At 37.8% G+C, this 23570-nt stretch overlaps 1 protein-coding gene across 12 annotated transcripts in view; it reads left to right on the top strand.

Annotated features, from left to right (window-relative positions):
• The window catches only part of RALGAPA2 (Ral GTPase activating protein catalytic subunit alpha 2), a 141185-nt gene that overhangs the window by 65618 nt on the left and 51997 nt on the right, over positions 1-23570 (top strand). For 11 of the 12 annotated variants that reach the window (XM_038176009.2, XM_038176003.2, XM_038176002.2 and 8 more), the window contains 13 exons: positions 881-1009; positions 2285-2343; positions 2971-3079; positions 3643-3753; positions 4097-4165; positions 4336-4473; positions 5016-5199; positions 6544-7315; positions 7600-7671; positions 8657-8780; positions 10980-11135; positions 18176-18334; positions 23191-23318. In XM_038176009.2, the coding sequence (XP_038031937.2) occupies positions 881-1009; positions 2285-2343; positions 2971-3079; positions 3643-3753; positions 4097-4165; positions 4336-4473; positions 5016-5199; positions 6544-7315; positions 7600-7671; positions 8657-8780; positions 10980-11135; positions 18176-18334; positions 23191-23318 (2210 nt within the window). The remainder of the gene's footprint in view (positions 1-880; positions 1010-2284; positions 2344-2970; positions 3080-3642; positions 3754-4096; positions 4166-4335; positions 4474-5015; positions 5200-6543; positions 7316-7599; positions 7672-8656; positions 8781-10979; positions 11136-18175; positions 18335-23190; positions 23319-23570) is intronic. The other variant, XM_038176005.2, reaches the window with a different exon arrangement.

Here is a 23570-nt window from a genome sequence, read left to right as displayed (position 1 = left end):
GCAGGACTTGGGTCTTAGAATCTTGTTAGCATTTTTCACTGAGATGATTTCACTGATTGAGATATGGAACTTGTTTCATAATGCAGAATGTTTTACGAAGTATCAACACGAACAGAAATGGGATTCTAAACCATGAAATTAGTGAAGTAAAATAAACCAGCAAATTAATGGTGGATGCCAAAATAAGGGTAACGATATGACAGCCCTGGAAAAAAAAACAGGAAGGCATTGGAACCGCAATTTAGGGGAGACCTTTTGATCCATTCTGGCCACATGTTTTTACTGCTACTCATGATGTCTGTGCTTCTGAGCAGACGGTGGTGCACGGGGACACAGATCTCCCAGCTTGCACCAGAAACAAAACAGTGAGTCTGGTTCCATTGTCCCTCAGCGCTTAGACATTAATTTTCTGGCATCTCTGAAAAAGCTGATCAGCCTGATTTCTGATAAATCTTAAAATGCGAATAAGAAGTGAAAGCTTGACTTTCCATGGAAAGAGTTCTAAAAAAAAAAACAAACGCAAAACACCTTTCTTTTCTCCTATAAGCATAAAACAGTGTGCAATGTATTTTCAGTGTTACAAAAAAAAGCATGAGTAGTGCCAGATCCACACTGATGGAGGAGTTCTGTACCAGAAAAAAGAAAAACACAGCAGCAAAAAGCACAGACAAAGAAACGTTTGCTAGTCACTGCTTTAGTGCTCATTTTGCAGTAGTTCTAAAGGAAAAGCTACTCAGGACATGTTCCTCAGGACACTTTCTGCACTGTATTGTGAATACAGCACTTTTAGTATTTGCAGTAATATACACTAGCCTCACAGCTTATGTTATTTTCATAACTTGATGAAGAAAATATTTTTGTTTACTTTTCCTTGCGTTAGGCTCCCCGTTCAGAAGCTCATACCATCCTTGGTTCTCTTGTTTGCTTTCCAAATATCTACCAAGAAATCCCACTCTTGCGGCCCATTTCAGAAGCTGGTGAGATCATCGCGGGAAGTGCAGATGTAAAGGTAAAGCCACATTTAATTAGTAAGTCTAACATATCTTTATTATTTAATCACTTATTTTTTACTGTACACTTTTTGTTTAAATAATAAATCCCTCCTTCTCATCAAAATCCCACAACTGTGCACGTTATATGTACTTACTTGATAAGCATTGCTTTTCCTAACATGCACCATAAAATTAGCAAAGCTTAGATAGTACAAATTACATTTTATTTTCAAGGAGAGTGAACTGGCTATGATCAAATGCTATGTTTTCCAGCCAGATGCCTGTCACATCAATTCATTAAACAGTGGACGTGGTATTATTTAAAGTGCCCATTCATTGCATCTATGTATATTAGGTTGTTCTCTAAGAGATGTGGGGTGTGCATGAGGGGAGACAGTTTCTGCCTTACTGGTATTACAGTAAAATGCTAAGTTGATTCCACTCTTACACAGAACCATTAGATTAACATGAATGGTCTTTCCCAAGGCATTAACTTCAGTGAAATACCCTGCAATATTAATTATTTTGCTCAGCGGAAAACTTCATAATTTAATGACCTTAAAAAATAACGTTGAAAGGAAAAATCACACATGCACACCCTCCCACAAAGACCCCAACAAACGCGACCTAGAGCATCACTAGCTGGTGAAACCTGCTCAGATGGTTGCCCTTGTACAAACCTCTATTGCTCCTTGATAAACTTGAGACACCATGCTGATCCACTGTGGAAAATTAGCTAAAACTGGGGAGGAATCTCTGAATTCCTTGTGTGGCTTTAGAATGTAAAAATGGACAGAATGCAAAGCATTCTTCCAGTGCTTCCATTCTGGATTTCTTCATCACACCCTAGAGTCTCATCAGATGAGTGTTAAAGCAGGCTAGATTTTGAAGTCTTTTTTTCTGTATCAAAAAAGGTGTTGATTTTTTTTGGTCAAAATCTAACTTGCTGAAAGTTTGTACACCATAGTTTGTATTATCAAGTGCTGAACACTCATAGTAAACACCTTCCAACTCTGAAAATGAATTGATTTCCACGTTGCTGCCTGTACATGATTTTGGATTGATTGGTTTTATCTGCAAGGGTCTGTATACTTGAAGTGTAATCAGTAAGCAATCTTCTTTTGATGAAATAAAATTGTGGTAAGAATAGTAAACAAAATGTAGTTAAAGTCCTTTAAGAATAGACTAAGATTTAAAACTCGTTTCATTTACAACTATGTCAAAATTAAACAACTTCAAATAAAGTGCATGTATGAAAAGGACACTTACTCTGATTTATTTTATCATTTTAGTGTTACCTCATAAATATTTTATTGAAGAATGCTACAGAGGAGCCAAGTGAAGCTGCAAGGTAAAATATTGAATGAAGTTAAAAATAGGAAAATTGGAAAAACTTTCTCCGTACATATTTTTCTGTTTGTACAGCTGATTTGTTACTCCTGCCTTATTTTTTGACCCTGTTGAGTTGAGTTCCTTACTGTGGCATTGTGATGAGGTCTGCTCTGTGCTGTGAAGATGTAGACCTACTGTGTGAGGGAGAAGAGAGCACATCCTTCATTTATTGCTTTTTTCCTCCCTGTTTGCTTTTTGTTTTTACAAGGCCTGCTTATATTTTCTTTGATTTCAAGGAATATTCCTGGTTTCCAAGGATGGTATATGCTGTGGTTAAATGCCTAGAACTTAGAAAATTCTGCTCTGTTTGAATTTACTTAAAAGTAAATTTGGAAAAAATCACATCTTTGCAGTGCTGATTTATTTCTAACTGGTTTCTTTCTAACTTTTTTATTTGACTGATGAAAAGTCACTGTTCCTTTGAGATTTTTTATTAATAGCTGTCTAGTGTTACTGTACAGTGATAGCTGCTGTCTGGTGGAGGAGTGGTTACCTTCCAAAGTGCAAATTTGGAAAGAATGAAGTGTAGATGAAGACAAGATACTTTTAAAACTTCTGACTTCTTTTTTTTTTCCCTTTAAAAAAGATGCATAGCCATTTGTGGCCTTGGAGTTTGGATATGTGAAGAACTAATGCAGTGTACAAATCACCCCCAAGTGAAGGAAGCAATCAATGTCATAGGTGTGACACTAAAGGTAGTACTGAGGTGGTCTCTGTAATTGATAGACATTTTATTTTTTGAAACAGTTGCTGGTTATATGGAGTGCAGTGTGCTGGTTTTTCTTTTCATTGCTTAAACCACTGACAAGAAGTTGCTTGGGGGTCTTTCCATAGTATTAGTGATATGACATTGGTCATCTTCTAAAAGATACCTTCTGGTTCTGAACCTTTACATGTAATTAGTAACTCATTATCTCTAGTGAGCGTGGTTCAGATCCTTATGGCTCCTATGAAGTTGCCAAGGAGTATATGCATAGTTCTTCAGTGGGGCCAAGGTGACATCCTATATAAAAGTGCAAAATACTTGCAAACGTAGGATGTGATTATGCACCTAAAGACCCCTACCACAGCGGACCAAGCTAGGATTATGTCAATAATGTTGTCTGATGTTTCCTAATGCTGACTGTGTGATTTTGTGGCATTAACATTTTGAATTGTTTTTATAGATGTAAAATGATTTAAGAAGTAGAAAAACTAATTGTACTGTATGATAGCTAAATATTTTATTTGTTTTTAATTACCTTTTTTTCTCTTACAGTTTTCTAATAAATTGGTAGCTCAGGTAGCCTGTGATGTTCTTCAACTGCTAGTGTCTTACTGGCAAAAGCTGCAGAAGTATGAATCCTCTCTGTCCAGAAAAATTACTGAAGTATGTCAGTTTCTTTAAACCATATTTATGGAAATTGTGTGCAAAGTTCCCCTAATTCCTTACTTAAACTGCTGGAACCATAGCTTTCTGTTAATGCTTTCTTCTGCAAGTATTGTTAGGTTTGCTGTAATCCTAGGAGCACTGTGCATTTCTCATTTGTAGTCATGTATTTTTAAAATGTTCAGTGAAACTTTGTTTCACTTGGACATTTATTTACAAAAGCAGTTAGATGCTCTTAAGAGAATTTAACCTTTTTCACACCCTGTTCAAGTGAAGTTAGTTCTCTGTCTTTGTAATGAAAGAAGATAAATGTCTTCCTGGAATTCTGTTTCTTTTAACATAGATCCTCTTGGCCACTATTGCATTTCTTCTGCCAAGCGCGGAGTACTCCTCTGTGGAAGCAGATAAAAAGGTTTGTTGCTGAAGTGAGCAGTGTCTGTCTTTCTTTGTGCTGTTTGAACTACTCATTAAATGAAGTGGCTTTGAACCAAAGTCTTATTTTAAACTTCTAAAAATGTACCTCTAAGTTTGTGTGAGCTTGATAGATAATACCTAAATACTGTGTTACATGTTTCTGTTTAGTTTATAGTTTCACTGCTACTTTGCTTGTTGGATTGGTGCATGGCATTACCCATGAAAGTGCTTCTGGAGCCAGTGTCTGCTGGTGTCCTTGAAGATCAACATGCATCCAAAGCTCCTTTACTGGACTATATTTATAGAGTGAGTATGAGGAATGCACATGATTTATTATATCTAGATGTTTAAAGATGCCTTTTACAGATCCTGTTAGTCACAGAAGCATTTTTTATCAAGCTGTAGAGAAGCACAAAGTGTGAGCAGAGTCATACAGGGGAGATGTGAAGAATTTAAAATATTAAGAGGATAAGATCAATGTGAAGGATCTTGAAAAGGAAGAAAAGCAGTTTGTTTGAGGTAGACGTGCAACATAGAGGGCAGTGAAAAGAGAAAGGCAAAATACTCAAAACAACGAGCCAGGGAAAATAATCTTGGCAGAAATATTTGAATTATGTGGAGTGGTGTGTTAAAATACAAAATAAGTCCTTAAGTGAGCTGTTAAAGTACAGAATAGGTCATGAAAAAGAGAGTTATTTTAAAAACACTGAATTTAGACAGAGCTTTTTTTTTGTAGCAGGGGCTGGCTTTCACAATGTAAAATCATGGTGGGTCACTCCTTGCTGTTTAAGTGGGTACTTTGGCATATATTTCATTGCTCCTTCAGTGTTGTGCTTGTCTGCTCACAGGTTTTGCACTGCTGTGTGAATGGCTCCAGTACGTATACTCAGCAAAGCCATTACCTTCTGAGTCTTGCGGATCTCTCGTCTAGTGACTATGACCCTTTCTTGCCACTGGGAAATGTCACAAGCTCTGAGCCAGCCCAGTGCCACTCTGTCACAGATTTGGGCAACCTGCTTACTGTTGCTGAGGGTAAGAGAATTTACAGTGATGAGGACCAGCATGTCTACATGCAGCAGCTAGGAAACAAAAGTTTCCAGGTTACATCTCTCCCTTGCAAATGTGCTTATCTTACTGCATGCAGCAATTACTCCTTGAAGTTTTTAATTAATTTATTTATTTTATGAACTGCTGTTGCCTCTGTAAGAGAATCTGTTGCTGACGATGCTCTTTAGCACTGTCACAGGAGAAAGAAAATTACATTGTGGTGCCATACAGTGCAAAAGTTCTGCAGGTATCGAGTAGACTGAGAATCTGTTTTTGCCTTCGGTATGACTTAAAATTTGGTATAGAGAATTTCAACAACTAAGATCAAGCTTCTTTCAGAAGCATGCAGCTGCCTTTTTGAAGTTTTCAGTAGAAATGAATCCATTGTCACAGATGATTTACCTATTCTGAGTGGTTTTGGAAGGACATGTGTGATTTGAACCAAATTATGAATCTGCATAAATAAGCTGTTCCTGCTGATTCACAATTCTACCTGTGTCAAAAGTGAAAAGATTATTTGGATCTAGCTGCATCATGTTACAGACTACATGAAATCACCTTGGGCATGAATCCAAGCATATGAAGTAATTCATATTTGAGTGTTCTATCTTAAAGACCACTTTTATTTCAAACACTTGTTAAAAACTTTAAAAACAATGGATTACATATATTATAAATAATATATTAATATGCATTAGTATATTTTTGCAGAAGAGTCAAAGTAAAGATGCAATATTAAGTAGTGTGAGCTACTGTTGGGTTTGCAATGATGCTTTAAAATAGTATTTTCAGATTTTATTACTGTACTGTTTTTGAGTTCTACAGCTTGTTTTCCTGTGTTTTTTTTTTGTTTGTTTTGTTTTGTTTTTTTTTGTATATGTGTTTTCAGTTTAAAAAAAACAACAAAAAAAGAACTAAAAACCTATTTTACACAGATTTCTTGCTGATTAGGGACATATTGTGAACAGCAGAAAGAAAAAGTTATGTGTCAGGTACATTTGCCATTTTAGGTAGAACAAGGTGTTTCTCATCTTGGGTGTGTTAGTGCTCTACAAATGCTTCGGTTTAATTGTTTCTGGAGAAGTACTGTTTTCCAGTTGCATCTCTGGTTTGAGTTTGCGTAGAATTGCAAAAAACATGCAAAGAAATAGTGTAGAACATGTGGTGCATAGAATTTCTTGTGCAGTGGTTGTAAATGATTTACTGAAAATGAATGATTTGGAGGACAACTAAGGCAAGCTTCAAAATGTTTCAGAAAATTGCAGATGCTCTTTTTAATTACCTCTTCCTGCTCTTACTGATCTGTAATCTCTTTATTGATTGTTTTAGAAAAAAGAAGAAGGAACTTAGAATTAATACCTTTAACGGCACGGATGGTTATGACTCATCTGGTGAACCACTTGAGCCACTACCCACTCAGCGGAGGTCCTGCCATCCTCCACAGTCTCCTTAGTGAGAATCATGACAACTCCTATGTGGAATCTTCTGAGCTTTCATCAGAAGTTTTCCGGAGCCCCAACTTGCAGCTCTTTGTGTTTAATGACAGTACTCTTATATCATACCTCCAGATCCCTGCAGAAAAGAAGAAGGACACTGAGCCAGCAGTAGCCCCCTCAGATGTGAGGGTAATTGTCAGAGATATCTCAGGGAAGTACTCTTGGGATGGCAGAATATTATATGGACCTTTGGAGGGCTGCCTTCCACGGCAGAGTACTCCGAGCTCATTTGTGATTTCAGGCAACCCTGAGCACCAGTTCAGTTCCCATAAAGACATTTCTCAGGTGGAAGAAGGAGAAGATGCTCTTGACGAGTTGCTGGAGAAGATTGGTAACACTAGTCCTGAATGCCTTTTACATCCCCAGCGGAAGCTGAATGAGCCATCGCCACCACCCTTTGGTATGAGCTACGAACAAGAGAATGCAATCACCGAAGCCCTGATGAGGCAGAGTGCCCAGGAAAAAGACTATATTTTTAAATGCAGCTCAGGCTTCAGTATGAAGGTGGCCCGTCAAGAAGAACCGTGTCCTGCTGAACCTCAAGCATCCTTTTATTTCTGTCGGCTGTTGCTAAATGATTTGGGAATGAACTCCTGGGATAGAAGGTAGGAACAGAGGGTTCAGAACATGTTTACAGTACTCTTGCTGCTTCTGACCTTGAAAAGAAATCGAGATCCACCCACTGTCCCTTCCCTGCTCTAGCACTGCTCTTTTGACTTACAGTCATCCAAACAAGTCTGGTCAGTTTGAAATTATCTGAGTTGCTTCTGGGTCTGATTGTAGTCATTTGAATCACGCTAGTTTGATTACTTCTCTTAGGATTTTGAATGAAAAAATACTGTGTCTATCTGTGTTGCATTTTCCTTCTTTTTTTTTAATATATTTGTAGGAAAAGCTTTCATATTCTTAAGAAAAATTCAAAATTACTGAGAGAACTGAAAAATCTGGATTCTCGCCAATGGTAGGTAATGTTTACTAAGCACACTGTGGATAAACTCAGTTTCTAAAGAATAAATGCCTCATCAAAAAAAATAAAATTGCATGTGCTAGCAATACAAATATTTGTATGAGAAACGGACTGTTTGTTTCTAAAGAGTTCCATAGACTGAATAGAGAAGCTATTTTCAATGGTACTATATACATAGAATTCAAAATAGCGAACAATAAGACACAACAGCCCTTTTCCTGGTTTATTTACTTGAGAGGGGAGGGAAGAAGTTCCAAAATTTATTGATAACCTTGCATTGATTCACTCAAAAGACTTTTTTTCAGAATGATCCCTCTGTCAAGAGCGGTACTCAAGGGGTAATTTCCATTTTTATTTTTTTTTCCAGCCAGGTAGTGTCAGGATAGATTTCTGAATATTATGTTTTTATGTTTTATTTTCATTCCTTGGCCCATAGCTATTTGAAAAGTGTTTGCAGTATTGTAGAGTTCTGATTTTCTTTCATCCCAACAATTTTCATACCCAATCCACTCATTGTCTAAGGAGCCAACTATAACTGTCAGTCATGTAAAATTTAACCCAGGAGCTGAAAGTCTACATATGCTTTTTTGTTTTCTCATGTATCATCACCCCATAATTAAAATTCTGTTGATCAAATTATGTTCTCATTAACACCTGTGCAATCTTACCGTCTTCAGCAAGGTTGCACAGATGTATGTGATAAAGCCTGTAAATGGAACTTGGTCATCAGTTCTTTTGCTGATAAACAGAAAGAATATACCCTGCTCTGCACTCCAAACTGCACTATCTCTGCCATGTGGGAAAAAAAATGGTGAACATATATATTTCTAATTTAAGTGATGTCTTTGTGTGCAGAAAAGAAGCAGACGTAGAGTAAAAGGAGGTCATCTGTCCATAGCTTTCAGAGGGCAGGTGATCTAAAGAATCATTTGAGCTAAAACCTATTTTAATTTTCATTTCTTGTTATATCTAATTACAGCCGTGAAACTCACAAGATTGCAGTGTTTTACATTGCAGAAGGACAGGAAGACAAATGCTCAATACTGTCCAATGCAAGGGGAAGCCAGGCATATGAAGATTTTGTTGCTGGACTGGGTTGGGAGGTAATAATCACAAATTTAGGCAAATTACATATTTGATTTGAAAACCTACAAAAATCAGTGTAAGCCAGTTAAAATAGGTAAATGGAAAATAAACTGCTTATGTAATTGCATATTTTTAAATTCTCAAAAAAGAAAGATAAATTTTAATGTATGGCAATGTTTAGCAGTACTGAGAAGATCACTTAATTTAACAGAATTCTATAAATCCACATGCTACTTCTGTTTGAACAGGAACAGTGAAATGTTGTTTAAGATATTTTAGAAAGTTTTTACCTTCTTTATAAACTAAGTTCATTAACATCATCAGAGTTCACTGTTTAGAATTTCAGTTATATGATGGGTAATGTAAGTACACTTTCCTTCTAACTTTAAAAAAGCTTTAATCTAAAAACATCTAAAATATTAGTTAATATTAAAATATTATTAATCATTACTTTATTAAAGTAGTTTCTGTGGAAACTGTGTGTTTGAATTAGCAGGTTACAAAATAATTAAAGTGTTCGTATTGTTCCTACAAGCTAAGATACGTTGTAGGCTATTTTAGATTTGTGTTAGCTAGCAGAAACAGGAAAGCAGGAATGTAATACAACAAGAATGTTGTATTACAGAGCAGAAAGATGATGTTTTTGAGGCTAATATGTGACACAGCCGTGCAAAGCTGGGATAAAGTGTCTCTCCATTTTCCCTGTTATAGCAGACACTGCTATGAAAGTGGATGTGAAGTTTCAGGCCAGTTGTGTCCCAGAACTGTATCATTTTAAACAAGTCAAGTTTCCCATATTCTTTAAGTTCCCATGTCTTTATACTCTCAAAACTTTTACTTAATTTATATCTCTCTCTGTGTTTTCTGTGCCTTTTGGTCATTTTTTTCTACTCATCCCTAGCTCAGCCAAGAAAATAAGAATGCTTAGGGTGGTTTTCATTCAGTGTTATCAGGCTGCAGTATTGGTCAGACTGTCCTCTGACAAAGGTCCTGAGATCCTTTGCCAGAGTGGCTAAAGAAAGAATTCTTTCTGTGCTTTCCACCAGTGAAAGCTGTTGGGTATCTCTAAGGAAGAAACTGAGTCAAATCTTAAAAATGTCCAGCCTAGAAAGCCATCAGACCACTCGTTCATTCATTGTGCAGTCATGCATGGGATGAAGTACTTAATTATTAAAAAAAAATATATCTGTCACCTCTTAGGCTTGAAGCAAATGCTATTTTCAGGTCTGCCTTAAATGATGATCTGTACGCACGTATCCAAGGAAGAGCGCACAGCACTTTGTTCTTCTAACTCACTTGTTTGCTGCCACTCGCTTGGCATGCACAAAGTACAGTCCCTTCTAATATAATTTTATAATTTATTAGCACTATTGTTGTACATCCTTCCTGTTTCTGATGGATAAGTGGCGCTGCACTGGACATTACTGCTTTCGGCATCGTTAAAAGCTGTAGCTTAATTTTTACCTTAATTTTAGCTCTTTGGAGCTCTTCACATGGTCAGACCACTTACCCAAACAAAGGACTGCTGTACAGAAGGCAAAAACATTTGTATTTAGTTAGCATTGGTGAAATGGTGTGTCAGTAACCTAAGTGGTATGAACATTTATGGTTTTCTGGAAATACACAGTAGCTGTGTTTCACATCTAAGGATGTTAAGTGAAACAGAGTCTACAGGGAGAGGTAGCATCCCCAATTAGAATGATGCAGTTGGGAAAACACGCAAGTTTTCGGACACAGGCTCGTCTTCAGAGGGGCATTTTTCCTGAACAATCTTTTTGAATAATTTCTTCTAAAATATTTATTCTTGTAAAAAAAATGATTTTCTTCTTCAGTTTTCCTTACTGGTTATATTTTCTTAGCACTTTATTTCTCACTATGTATGCTTTGCGTGGGCTTGCTAAGCCATGTATAACCCGTAGAGCAGCTGTGCATGACAGTACTTTTGTTTCCTTGCTGCAGGTTGCTGATAGAAAGGTAGAATAGCCTTGCAGATAATCACACAGTACCTAGTTAATAGTTGTTTACTTTCAGTAAATGTCAAATACAGGAATGGGAAACCAACAGATCTAGCGCTAAGATCACGAACCTGTATGGAAAGATTTCTTTTTCTCTGGGATGGTAACAAACTTGCCAGGTCTTGATTTATTAATAAGTAGGGTTATTTGTCAGTCTTTAAGAAAGAATGGTTCTTCTAATTATGACTTTCAATCACTTAGGTTGATCTCTCAACACATGGTGGATTTATGGGTGGCCTGCAGCGCAACGGCAGCACTGGACAAACAGCACCCTATTATGCTACCTCTACCGTGGAAATCATTTTTCATGTGTCTACAAGAATGCCGTCAGATTCAGATGATTCACTGACCAAAAAGGTAATTCATTTCCTGTGTATTTCAAAACATTTGATGTAGTCTTGTGCTTAAATTAAAGTTTACACTGAAAACAGACCATGCTAACTGGTCCTAGCAGGCCATCTTTTCTGTGCCACATGGTGCTCTGCAGCCAGATTATCTGAATTAAATGGCATCTAAATTCTGGATTCTGCAACACAATTAACATTTCCATGGTAGCCTCAAATACCACCATTAGTAATAATATTAGCAATAATTTCGTTTGTGTGTTGTCTGCCTGCCAAAGCTGCTGTAGTATGGTAGAACAAAACAACCAAATGCAGCATAATAAAACCTTACAGATGAATCGTCCAGTGTGTAACAGAAAAGAAAAGAAGTGAAAGAGAAGTGACAAGCATAGTACCAAAAGCAGCCAGCTGATATTTAAAGCCATTATCCAGTCATTCACAATTGTGACAAGCAGACTCTGCTTCAAAGATGGCCAAAACCCAGCCCAAAATTTTGTTGGTATCAGTACTTAATCATTTGTCTTTACTAACAAGAAGTGATTTGAGATTATGGTGCTTGCCAACTGCTGCTTAGTCAAAGAAGATTTTAGGTGCATACCAAATCTTTGCCTTTTTAATTAGGATTGGCAACTTGTCCTACAAGATTGTTAATGTGTGTTAATAATGCTACCACATCCATTCAGTCTACCATGTGATACTATTGTGCTCTGAAAATTATCTATAAAAGTCACTAGATGATTTTATTTGTTCTCCAGTTAGTTTCAAAATAGCATGTGCTTTTCCTAGAAATCAAAAGTTGGACTTTCTGATTACCACTTCTAAAAACTTGCCCAGCATTTAATAGTAAAGCTGGATCCTCTCTTTTTTTCTGATGCCTCTCATTTAAAAATATACATATATATCAGCAAAATTACGTTTGTCTTCAAATATGCAACTCATTATCTTCTTATTAGGGGATTTACATAGTTATAGGGAAAAAAAAGAGTCATCAGAGTAATTTAGAGTAGGGTGGTAGTGCTGTGACATGTATTGAGAAGCCGTATAGTCTCTGTCACTGAACCAAGGTAGATCTATCTGTATTTTACTGTTCCTGGCTAGTGTTTATCCAGCTGCTAGTTAAAAACCTCCTGTGATAAATGCTTTATAGATTCCCTCAGCAACATACTCCAATGACTTACTTTTTGTGCCATGAGAAAATATTTTGTGGTGTCTACTTTGCTTCAGTTTAGGCCCATTTATTCTTACCCTATCCCAGGTGGCTACAAAGAGATCGTTTTGCAGCAGATCTTTTCATGTTTGAGAACTGCTACCATGCTTTTCAGTCTTACTTTTCCTGGACAAATTGTAGTCATTTAGTCCAATCTTCCCATGTAAGTCATAGCTCCTGGACGTTATGGAAGCATAGCAAAGGTAGTGAAATATCTCGTCTACCTGTTGAGTAATAAATTAGCTGGGAAAGGAGAGAGCACAGTCTGACAGCCCACCATGCAGGGAAAAATGGGCTTTACTTGCAAACAGTCTATTTTACTAATTCCCCTAATTTACACATGTATTAGTAATTAACACAGCCATGGAGAGAGTCTGGTTATTCTATTTAATTTTCTTCCCTAAATTTACTCTGGGAGAATTTCTTCTTCATGAGAAAAAAAAGCAAAAGCATTTAGTAGTTGCCAGTCTCTGGGTCAGGAAGTGTTAGGAAACAAGGCCAGCTCTAGTACATACTATCCACAGAAAACACCTCACAGTAATTGCTTTAAGACTTTAAAAAATCTTAAATCTACTATAGGAATGGGAGCCCTGCAGGGATCAAACTGTGTATTCCAGTAAGGGAAGACAAAGCTCTGAGCAACCTAATGGAGCTTGGGAGCTGGTCCTTCTGTAAACAGTGGGTTGCACAATCTTTTGTGATGCTGTGTTTCTGCACAAAAAAAACTTTGATTTGCCATAGCTGTTTGGTAATGTGTTGGTTTAGCATGTATTTCTGTACAAATTAGCACAGACTTCTTAACAAACTTTGTGTAAATGCAGAGGACAAGATACATGTACGAGGCACCATAAAATTCTGGAAGATAGATAATTCTCTAATTCCTTGGCAGTGCTGATGGATGAAACAGCCCTCATTTGAAACCAGTGATTTGAGTGTAAATCCAAACCATTTCTAAAGACAATATTTGTTTAAGAGCTCTTATCACCCTAAAAGTAAACTCTAAAGTGTCCATTTTTTGATTTTCACTTGTGAATCTTAGCTGCAAGGAGGCCTTACACTGAGATACAGGAAGGCAAGTGCATTGATGCTTTAGTAGAAAAATCCCTCGGTCTGCCACAGACCCATGTTGATTTTGGCAGCTCCTCTGTGTGCAGGCCACAACTGGTGCATGCTTGAAAAGAAACGTGTGCCTGTCTGTGACATACTGTTAAAGCAGAAGAAAATGTATTTGTTTCCCCACCTGGTGATACTGCACTTATGAGCAATGTGCCTGGCTAAGAGAGGCACGCTCAAACAAAATGTTGTGTGTCATTCATCCAGCAGTGAAAGCCTCTTCTTTGTTTGCAACAGCCCTCAACATCGTTGCGAGTGTTTTAATAATTCCACTTACTCACTGAACAGTTAGCGCATGGTGGGCTGAAGTCTTCACCTCAGATTAACGAGGCAGTACATCCAGGTGTTTTATGGTTAAAACGTTATTTTTTATCTACTACCTCTTTTGGTTAATTCTTCTTTTTCATAGCAGCTGTGAGAAGAAGGAAGGTTGTGATCTTGTCAGTTAGTACCTGCTTCATTTCCATTTTTGCTGCAAAAGGAATTTATGCTGTTAGAGACCAATACTGCTGGGAGGAGAAAATGTCATTGTGCTGCCTTCAGGGTGTGATGGGGGTCACAGATTTTTTTTATTGCCTTCCTAATGCTTCCATCAGATAGGGTTGCATGGATACTATTTGGGTTCTAAGCTCCCCCTTATCTCCTAAATCTTTGTCATTTCTGTGTTTTCTTCCCTGCTTATTTTGCCTCTGGACAGGCAGAAAGCATTCAATACCAGTTTGCTTGGCTCGCAAACTCTGGAGCTGAACAGAAGGTCTAACCACCTGCTGGCCAGGGAAGTAGTACAGAAGGCCATAAATTCTGCGGGCTGGGGAATTTAGCAGATGCAATAATTTTATTTAAATGTTATTATGTTTCTTTATTTTTACTGAACACAAGACGATAATGTCATTCCAGGTATAAATTCACAAGAATAAGTGCACTTCCACTGAGGATGAGCTTTGCCCCTTATTTTTGTGCCATACAGTAGTAATCTGCACTTTGTATTCCTTTATATGAAGTATATGCTGACATATTATATCGTTCATTCAAAAAAAAAACAAAAAACACAAAATACACAAAACACAACACCGCTGCAAACACAATAAAACGCAACAAACCACTCTAAAATAAGACTTAGCCCTGAAAGAAATGCTTTCTTGTGGAATAATCAAAATTCAACTGATAGCTCTTGCTGCTGTACGGTTCAGCATCATTGGTTCTAAATTTTTTTTTATCTGGATGTCTTGTGGCAAGAACGAAAATCAATCATAGTAACAGCATCCTGCAGACCCCTTTCTTGTTCTAACTAAATTGCATCTAACAGTTTAAAAACGGGCTGCAAAATTTTCAAGTGATTCATTCCATCTCCCCCCATTGTCAAAGCAGAAATTTTTCAATTCAGAAATCTGGTTGCAACCCCATACTGAACTCTTGCTCCTTCGCTGCAGAAATTTGTTAGCTAGAGCTGGATTAGATTTTTAGCAGCTAATCTAACTGCTGTAGGGGTTTGCAGAGTGGGGACAGAGCTGTGCTATTGGATTTGTCCAATTCATTTGACTCCAGGACTATAATTGCACTTATGTCTTACAAGGCTTTTATAGCCTAGGGCTGGCGAGCAGCAGAAAAACAAATTGGCAGTGATACAGTAAGAGTGAAAGGGAATGAAAGGCACACATTATCAGTCTCCAGGCAGCACTGTTCTGGCAGGAAGTTTCTCGGTTAATTTACAAATAAAACTTAGATTTTAGGATGGGCGCACTGTCAGCCAGACAATGGGGATGTCAGGCCTGACTGTTACTTAGCGAAAGTAGCAGCCGTGCCTCCCCACAAGCAGGAATTTTTCAGTCAAACAGACGACTCCTCTCTGGAGCCAGCTGGCTCTGTAACGCAATTAGCAGGGATAGGGGTCAGGCCGCGAGGTGTATGCTGTGAGCACTGCCTTGCCGCCACGCGCTGCAGCCACCCGGGCCGGCAGCGCACCCGAGGCACCAGCACCGGCACAATGCCCAGCTTCAGGCAGGGCTGCACGGATACGATAAACTCAAGCGTTCAGGCTGCTCCTCGTTCCCCGGGATTTTAGCATGTGCTTCATGCTCTTGCTGCTTTGGGCTTTCGGATGCAGGTGTTTCTGTCTTTCCACCTACACGGGGAGCCCGGCGTGCACCCGGGCTCTGGCCTGTGGAGCAAACCTCGGTGATGTCCATTGGGGAGCCCAGGCCACCACAGCCAGTGCTGTGAGCGAGTGACCCAGGAAGCTGCAGCTGTGTGCTGCCACTGATAAGATTATTGCAATGGTTTTTATCGCTGGAATGATCTCACAAGGACAAATACTTCTGGTTGATGCCAGTTGTACATTTGTGGCACTGCATTGTATAAATGCAGTGGTTAGGCATGTATGGTTTAAAACCAAAGAGATAGTAACTTGTGCTTTAAAAGCAGTTCTCTGCATGTGATGAGGTGGTACTCATAGCAAAGAGTAATTCATCATCGCACTGATGTTTGCAGGATTTGGGGCTTGGAGCCATCACTTCCAGCCTCAAACAAGTGTAGGTTGCACTGACTTCATGTTTACTGAGTCTTGTTCTCTGGGGTGTGATACAGGTATAAAGCGTTTGGGGATTTTTTCAGTATGAAAAGTGTTTGATTATTAAGAGAATAATTTATTGTGAATTAAAAAGGGTCTCTTACCAGCACTGGGACCTATTTTGAATTTTGTTTCTGTAGCTATACATGCCATGTACCATTCCCAAGGCACCATGAGGAAAGGCAGAACCAACCCCTTTCTTCCTGGTTTTCTTGTAGTAAAACAAGTGAGCTGTCTCCAGTTTGAATTTCCCTATGCAACAGGGCAACTGCATAGCCTTGCAAAAGTCTGTTTTCATATTTATTTATTTATTTTTAAGCAGAGGTTGCTAAAGCTGTTGTGGGCTTTCTCCATGCCGCAGAGCAAGTGCCTGTACTCACTCTGTAAGGTGAGCTGGGTGCCTCCGCTCCGCCAAGCAAATGTGGGTCATGGCTTGTGAGCCCAGTGCCTGGCCTGCTCTGAGCACTGCTGCTGCGAGCCAGGTCCTGGCTTCCCAGCTTCTGCAGGAATTGCAGCTCGACTTCAGCCAGGTATGGAGCAGCCATGCCAAATCCTCGCGGTCTATAACTTTTCTGTGCAAAGCCCTAGCACTGGGTAGAGTTGGTCATAGAAAACTTCACCTGTTGCCTTAATCATTTCTGAGGCGACCTATCTGCGTCTGCTTATTCAGATACGAGTGTGAAAACAAAGTCAGGATGTTCGATTAAATTACTATCTAGCTTTGTATGTACTGGTCTGCACTGTGATGTTGTCAGCATAAGTATTTTCTTGGGTATGACTTTGTTTTTACTGAGTAATAAAATAGAAGTCAGGATGACCATGAGAACAGTTTTTTATTCTGATTTTCTACATGTAAGAGGCTGTTATTAGTATTGTTAATGTTTCCAAATTTCTTGTAAGCACAGACTGCATTTTCTTCAAAAATGGCTTTTATGTATAGCTTTAAACAAAATACAACTCTGAATTTTTATTTAATTTAGAACAAACTGAGAATCTCACTCCTACTTTGAGTGTAGCTCCATTTCACTCTGCTAGAGTACAAATTATAGGCAAAAGGCATATTGATTCCTGTCATGGTTCACAGTTTTGCATGTTTCTCTTACAACTGGGGTACAGTTTGCCACTCAACCAACCTTGTAGGATTTAAATTCTTTACTTTTAAAGATGCTACCTGGTTCTGAAGAGGGAATATTCTTTGGTATAATACCAGCTGCTATGAGGTCCCTAGAGATTATTTACCAACAATTTTTTATTTATTTATTTTTTTTTTACAGAGAATGCAGGAAGCAGAGCTACATTTTAGCTTCGTTAGGTCTATTGTCCACATTGTTCAGGGGCTAGCACCAAACTAGGGGTGGTGGTCTTTTAAGGTTTAAGTGGGACTAAAACTCTCTTTATACATTAGGCTGGCATTCTGCATGTGGATTAAATATTAACTTTAAAGCTTACAGTTGAAACTATTGTGCATAGCTTGTACATGATTGCCAAATAATTTTTACCATCTGTTAGATCACCTCCAGTTCCTCCCATCTAACAAAGCAAACACACAGATCTTTAGATGGATTTTGGGTATGTCCTACTTATAATTGATCCGTATTTTATGTGACTGTTCCAAATAAAGTAACTTACCCAGTATTTCCCATTCTTCTGTAATTTACGTTGTCCAAAATATTTTGCATCCATTTTCAAACAAAAGAGGAGTCTTCCTCACCAGATATGGAGACCTCAAGAAAACATTTGTAATATAGTAAATAGAGAAAGAAAGAGAGGTCCATGATGGAAAGTTTCTTGACATCCAGAGTCCAGGCATTTCACATTTCTGTGAGAGCTGCATTATTGTAACTGACATACGATGTTTGCTGCCTAACATTTTGTTCTAGTAACTTAGATTTCCGCCTTAAATTATTGTAGGTAATGTACATTTACATACCATGTTAATGGCTAATTTGATAATTACTTAATTAAGGTATCAGATAACAATGTGTTCTGAATGAAGCAAATTATTTAGCTGATCTTTTCATGAGTAACTGAAGAAAAACAATATTTTAACTTTTTTCTGTAATGAATTATTTCTAGTATTGAGCATTGTAATTCAATTTGTAAGCCATGACCCCTCATAAACTGTTGTTATCGCTCTGATTAATAAAGAGCCAATTTGCTGTTGCAGCTTCGTCACTTGGGAAATGATGAGGTTCACATCGTCTGGTCTGAACACACCAGGAACTACCGCAGGGGCATTATACCAACAGATTTTGGAGATGTTTTAATTGTTATTTATCCAATGAAGAATCACATGTTTTTCATAGAGATAATGAAGAAACCAGAGGTATGTTTTGAGTGCTGTATTGGATCTATTATATGTGCTGCACATGTGATCAACAGTTTTGTTGCTTAAATAAAGCTCAGTGTTATAGGGTTTTGTTTTTTTTTCTCCCAGCAAATACTATATATAGGCTGTCCTCAGTTTAAAAGCATACTGAGCAACAATTTTTTGTTTTAAATGTAGAAATGTGAGTAGCAATTGAAATGGCTACTAATTCATGTTATATTTTGCTTAGCGCCTAAACAAACATTTCAGATTTCTAAACCAATAGAAGTTATTGTACAAACAGCTTAAAATCATGATGAATTTCCAACTTGAGCCAACAGAAGCAAAATAATAAAAATTTAAGCTTCTCATTTGCTGCTGATTCACCCCATAAGAATTATCAACTGTTGTACATATGACACTGGGCATAACCTCGCATGTTTTCGAGACCCTCATCCTATTCTGACTCAATGGGATGGTACAGGCATCGGATATCCTTACATCAAGCAAAGTATTTGAGTTTTATTATTTGCCATTTAATTAATTGTCATACGACTAAATTTTTAGGTTGTTTTGTTGTTTTTTTTTTTCAAATAATGGATTTTGTTTTTTTGGTATTTATGTTTGTCTGGCATATATAGTATGTACTTTATGAAAGTAATCTATGCGGTAAATACTACTTCCCTTTTATGAGGGACAGTATTTGTCCAAGAAAATAACCAGCAGTGGAAAAATGCATTCACCAGGTGACATATTTAGCAGCTGTATATGATGTTTTTGGAGTTGTGAACGATGGGAGCTATTACATTTTAATCAGACTAGACATTTCAAACTTGATTTATTTTTTTTTATGTTTTGAAAGAGTGTTTTTTTTCCCTTGTACTTGATGGTGAGCTCTACAGTTTACTTCTTGGGAATTTTAGCTTTTAGTCTTCCGTAAGGAAAATCAAAGTTTAGCTCTCTGAACATGCTTGAAAATTCTATGAATCAACCCGAGAACAGCTATGTCATCTTGTATATTAGTCAAAAATACCCAACCAGCAGAAAGAATAATAGCTAACTGGAAATTTAGTGTTATCCCTACATTTAAAGTACAAACCATTACAATGTAATAAAATTAATCCAGACATTTCCAGGGCAAGTGTGGCTGACCTTTTGTTCACCAGCTACTGACCCCAGGGTGAATGAAAGAGGCTTGCAGAAAGAAATGTCTGTTGTTTGGCTTCGGTCCCTGGTATTTAAATTGCATTCCCTAATCAAATGAAAAGGCTGTCCTCTCTATCAGGTTACAGAATCCATGGCAACATTTGGCCTTTTATATACATAATGTTAGCCTTTTTGTTTGCATCTAAGTAGAGACACCTGGAGCAATGTTAACATTAACCGATTTAGCATTAATAGCTTCATTATATAAGAATTTCTGATCAGATAGCTGTTACTTTTGTTATATTGCTTCAGCTTGTATTGTTTTCATTTTTTATCTCCCTGCTTGGCAACCGGGCAATGATTTGCAAATTTTTTTTGTCTTGATTAATTAAGCAATATAATTATCAGGCACCGTGATGCAGTCTTTGCTCGACAAAGCTTCTGAGGGAAGACAATAGTAAGTCTGTTAGTGTGAATGCATTCCACGCGTCACAGATGCATGAGGATATTCTGAACAATGAGACGAAAAGCTGCCTGCAAAAGAGGACAAAGAATGCCAGGCAGACTCTACACACTGCACATACCGCCAGGGACATACTGTGGGTTCCCTGGGACACAGATGCCTCGTTAGATTGCAGCTAGTCATCAGAGATTAATTCTCAGCCATTTGGTACAATAATTTACCCATTCCCCAGTCTTTTAACTAGTGCTGCTTGCTATAGAAGTGAAGTCTTTGTGCTCAAAAGGTTTATTTAACCTTGCCTACTTTTACTGTGTGCAACAAAAATAATTATTTTTTTTCTTGGAAATTATAATGAAGCAGGTGTTTGCAATGTGGTGAATATTAATTTCTGGTTCGTGGATAACTTGCACTGACATTTGGAGTAGCGGGGGGGGGGGGGGTAATTTCCCTTGACTTCTTTTTTCTTTTTCAAATTCATTCCTGTCTAAGCCTACTGATTTTTTTTGTAACCGTTCGAAACCCTGTTTTCCTCAAATGGCTGTTTAAATACTGGCTTACAGAAAAGTACTGACAGGGGAGTGTGTTCCTAGGCATTCGGTTTCTCTGTCCCTTCGTGCTCCCTCTAAGGCAGGCGCTGTACGGATGGAGACTGGCAGTACATGGCGTCCCATTAGCTTTAATGACCCTGATGGATCTGCTCTTGGTTCTGGTTTCACGTGGGCTACGCTTGTCTTGCTTTGCCAATGTAAAATAATTTGCACTCTGACAAAGTCACCTCTATCCTCTGCTTCATTGCTTTCTTTTCCTATCAGACAGTGTATGCTAACTTTGGCTCGTGAAAAATACTTATTGACAAAGTATGTGCCTAGGACACAATAATTTGAATAATGTAGTTTTCTTCTTGAGAAAAAGCATGTTTCTGCATTTTCTGAACGTTGTGTATTTTACAAAATAATCATGTGCAGGGTAAGTAATAGACTTCACAACTGTTCCACACGCCTCTTTTTGTTGCCTTTTCGGTACCTGGGCTGGCAGCGTTATTATGGCTGGGGGCAAGCTGGCAGGCACAAGCACCCACAAGCAGCAAAGGAGCATGCCCAAGTTTTGTGATTCAGCTCAAATGAGTCTCCTTTTTAATTTGAAAAGTTTTTTTGTAGTAAAGTGTGGTTTCTCGGAGTACAATAGAAAACACTACTGAACTTTTTGTTTAAAGAAGTCTGTCAGATTGGAGATATTTTTTGAAAAATTTGCAGCAGAGTGCCCATTGAAAGATATTTAAAAATGTATGCAAATAAATGGTGTACAAAATAAACACACCTTGTGTATACTTTCAGTATAAAAATTCAGTAATCCTAGGTTAAGACAATCTGCCACACTCCCTAGACTCCAGGTGTTTCTGAAACAGTGTAACAACAACCTGTAAGCCTTCAGCTTGCTGGCCTAAAAGACTGAGAATGAATTTCTTTGTCCGGTAGCATATGTAAGTGCTAATGTGATTTGAATATCTAGCATTTGCGTGTGATATAATGTTAATACTAATATGTACTTCACAGGCTTATTTGTGCTTATATAAAAACATAGTTTTACATTTCTTTCTCTTTTTGTCAACACTTGAAAGGTAAGAGTGTGTGTTAAAAATTTCACTTAGAAATGTTATTGCTTAAACTGGAGAAACTTGATGCTCTAGAACGTTATCACTTTTGTGGCGTAGATTTTCTTATTGTCACCTTCCTTTCCAGCTGGCTAGTTAGTAATGCTAGCATGAAAAGAAAGGGAAAGAAAAGAAAAGAAAAGAAAAGAAAAGAAAAGAAAAGAAAAGAAAAGAAAAGAAAAGAAAAGAAAAGAAAAGAAAAGAAAAGAAAAGAAAAGAAAAGAAAAGAAAAGAAAAAGGAATACTGTGGAAACATTTTACATTAGTCTTTATTTGAGGGGGAGTTCATTATTTTAAGTAAAGGAATGACAAAACTGTGAAAAGACAGCTGTCATTTGCAGATGTTATATTAAATCCAAATTTCTCCTGTAATTCATTGCCACTTCTAATTAGAGGAATTCCCTAGATGCAGGGGATTTATATTATTCTCTTTGTCCATTTATTGAATGACTGTCACAGTCACCCACTAGCAGTTGCAGAAGAATAATAGAGGGTATTTATTTATGTGATAAGCCCCTGTACAGATGGAAAAATCCACAGCTTAAATATTGTTAATTGCTGCTAGCTTCTGTGTTGTTTTGTTTTTGTTTTTTTGTTGTGTTTTGTTTTGTTTTTTTTTTTCATTTTGAGTTTGTGATAGGGAAGTGAGTTTGACTATTTGTCGATGCTGAAATTTACTATACAGTTAATCGTTAAGATTGTCTCTGCTTTTGACATGGTAAAGCCTGTTATATGTTCCTCACTGCAGATGTTTTTCACTTTTATAAAGTGTGTGTGGCTCTTTTACCTAATGTAGCCTTTGTCTGAAGAGCCATATGCCACCAAATGACGTTATGTGGAGGGTTCCTCTGGAGGTAACCCTGCAGTAACACAGTTCTAACATCTTGATGCCGTATGCTGGATGGACCTGTTTGCCTGTGTGCCAGCTTTGCTTACAGGTGCCATCTCCCCTGCTTTCCCTGAACCTCGTTATCTTGGATCAGCATTTTATTTTATTTTATTTTGTTTTGTTTTGTTTTGCTTTGTTTTATTTTGTTTAATTTTATTTCCTTTAGAGAAGTCCATGGAAGGAGTTTATAGAGGATTATCTGAAACAAATACTTCTTTGCAAAAGCTCCTGCCAGGGGGGCACTCAGCGAGTGAGTCACGGTCTCACGCTGAAATATAAGACAGAAATCCTCTCTCAGTATCTGTTCCAAATGGAGCATGAACTTCAAATTCATTGTCAAATTTTGTTAATGTATATAATGAGCTCGTGCTTGCCTCATTAAATATGCCATGTACATATGCACATCAAACTTACTGGTAATAGTTACAGAAGGTTAAATGCTTAAAAAAATTGGGATTAATATCATACTAGAAGTGTCAGTATGTAAAACAATGTGGTCATACTGCTTCCTGGCAAAATAGTTTACTAGTCTTTTGCGTAGAGCTGGGAAGTGTGAAATCTTCCTCCCCTTGCCTCTTACCTTTCTCAAGCAGCAGGTGCCTTGCTGTGAAAACCCTGTGGGCATCGGGTGTGTTGTTTCTGTTTCTAACAGTGGAATTTGCTCCTGTGCTCCACAGCCTCCTTTGGCTCAATTTCACATGTTGTTTTTATTCTGGGGTCTACAGGTGCCATTTTTTGGTCCTCTCTTTGATGGAGCCATTGTGACTGCAAAGCTTCTGCCAAGCCTTATATGTGCCACATGCATCAACGCCAGCAGAGCTGTCAAGTCGCTCATCCCTCTCTACCAGAGCTTGTATCCTTTCCTGCTGATGATGCAAAGTTTCCCTTGGTAGGGTTCTTACTTCTGAATATCCTGCTACTAAGAGGTAAGCTTTAATGAAAATACTTCCTAGAAAAGGTCAAAGCTTTCTTCGTGTCAAGCTCAATGTTTTTAAGAGTCATTCACTCCCAGTTGCCATCCACTGTTTTTTAAAAAATCATAACGTCACAAGAATGTTCTCACCAGAGGTTGCAGACATTCTTGCTGATGGTGGGCTTGGACTTA

The sequence above is a fragment of the Anas platyrhynchos genome, chromosome 3 (genome assembly GCF_047663525.1).
Source record: "Anas platyrhynchos isolate ZD024472 breed Pekin duck chromosome 3, IASCAAS_PekinDuck_T2T, whole genome shotgun sequence".
Classification (NCBI taxonomy): Eukaryota; Metazoa; Chordata; class Aves; order Anseriformes; family Anatidae; genus Anas; species Anas platyrhynchos.
This window is presented reverse-complemented; position numbering and strand designations above follow the sequence as displayed.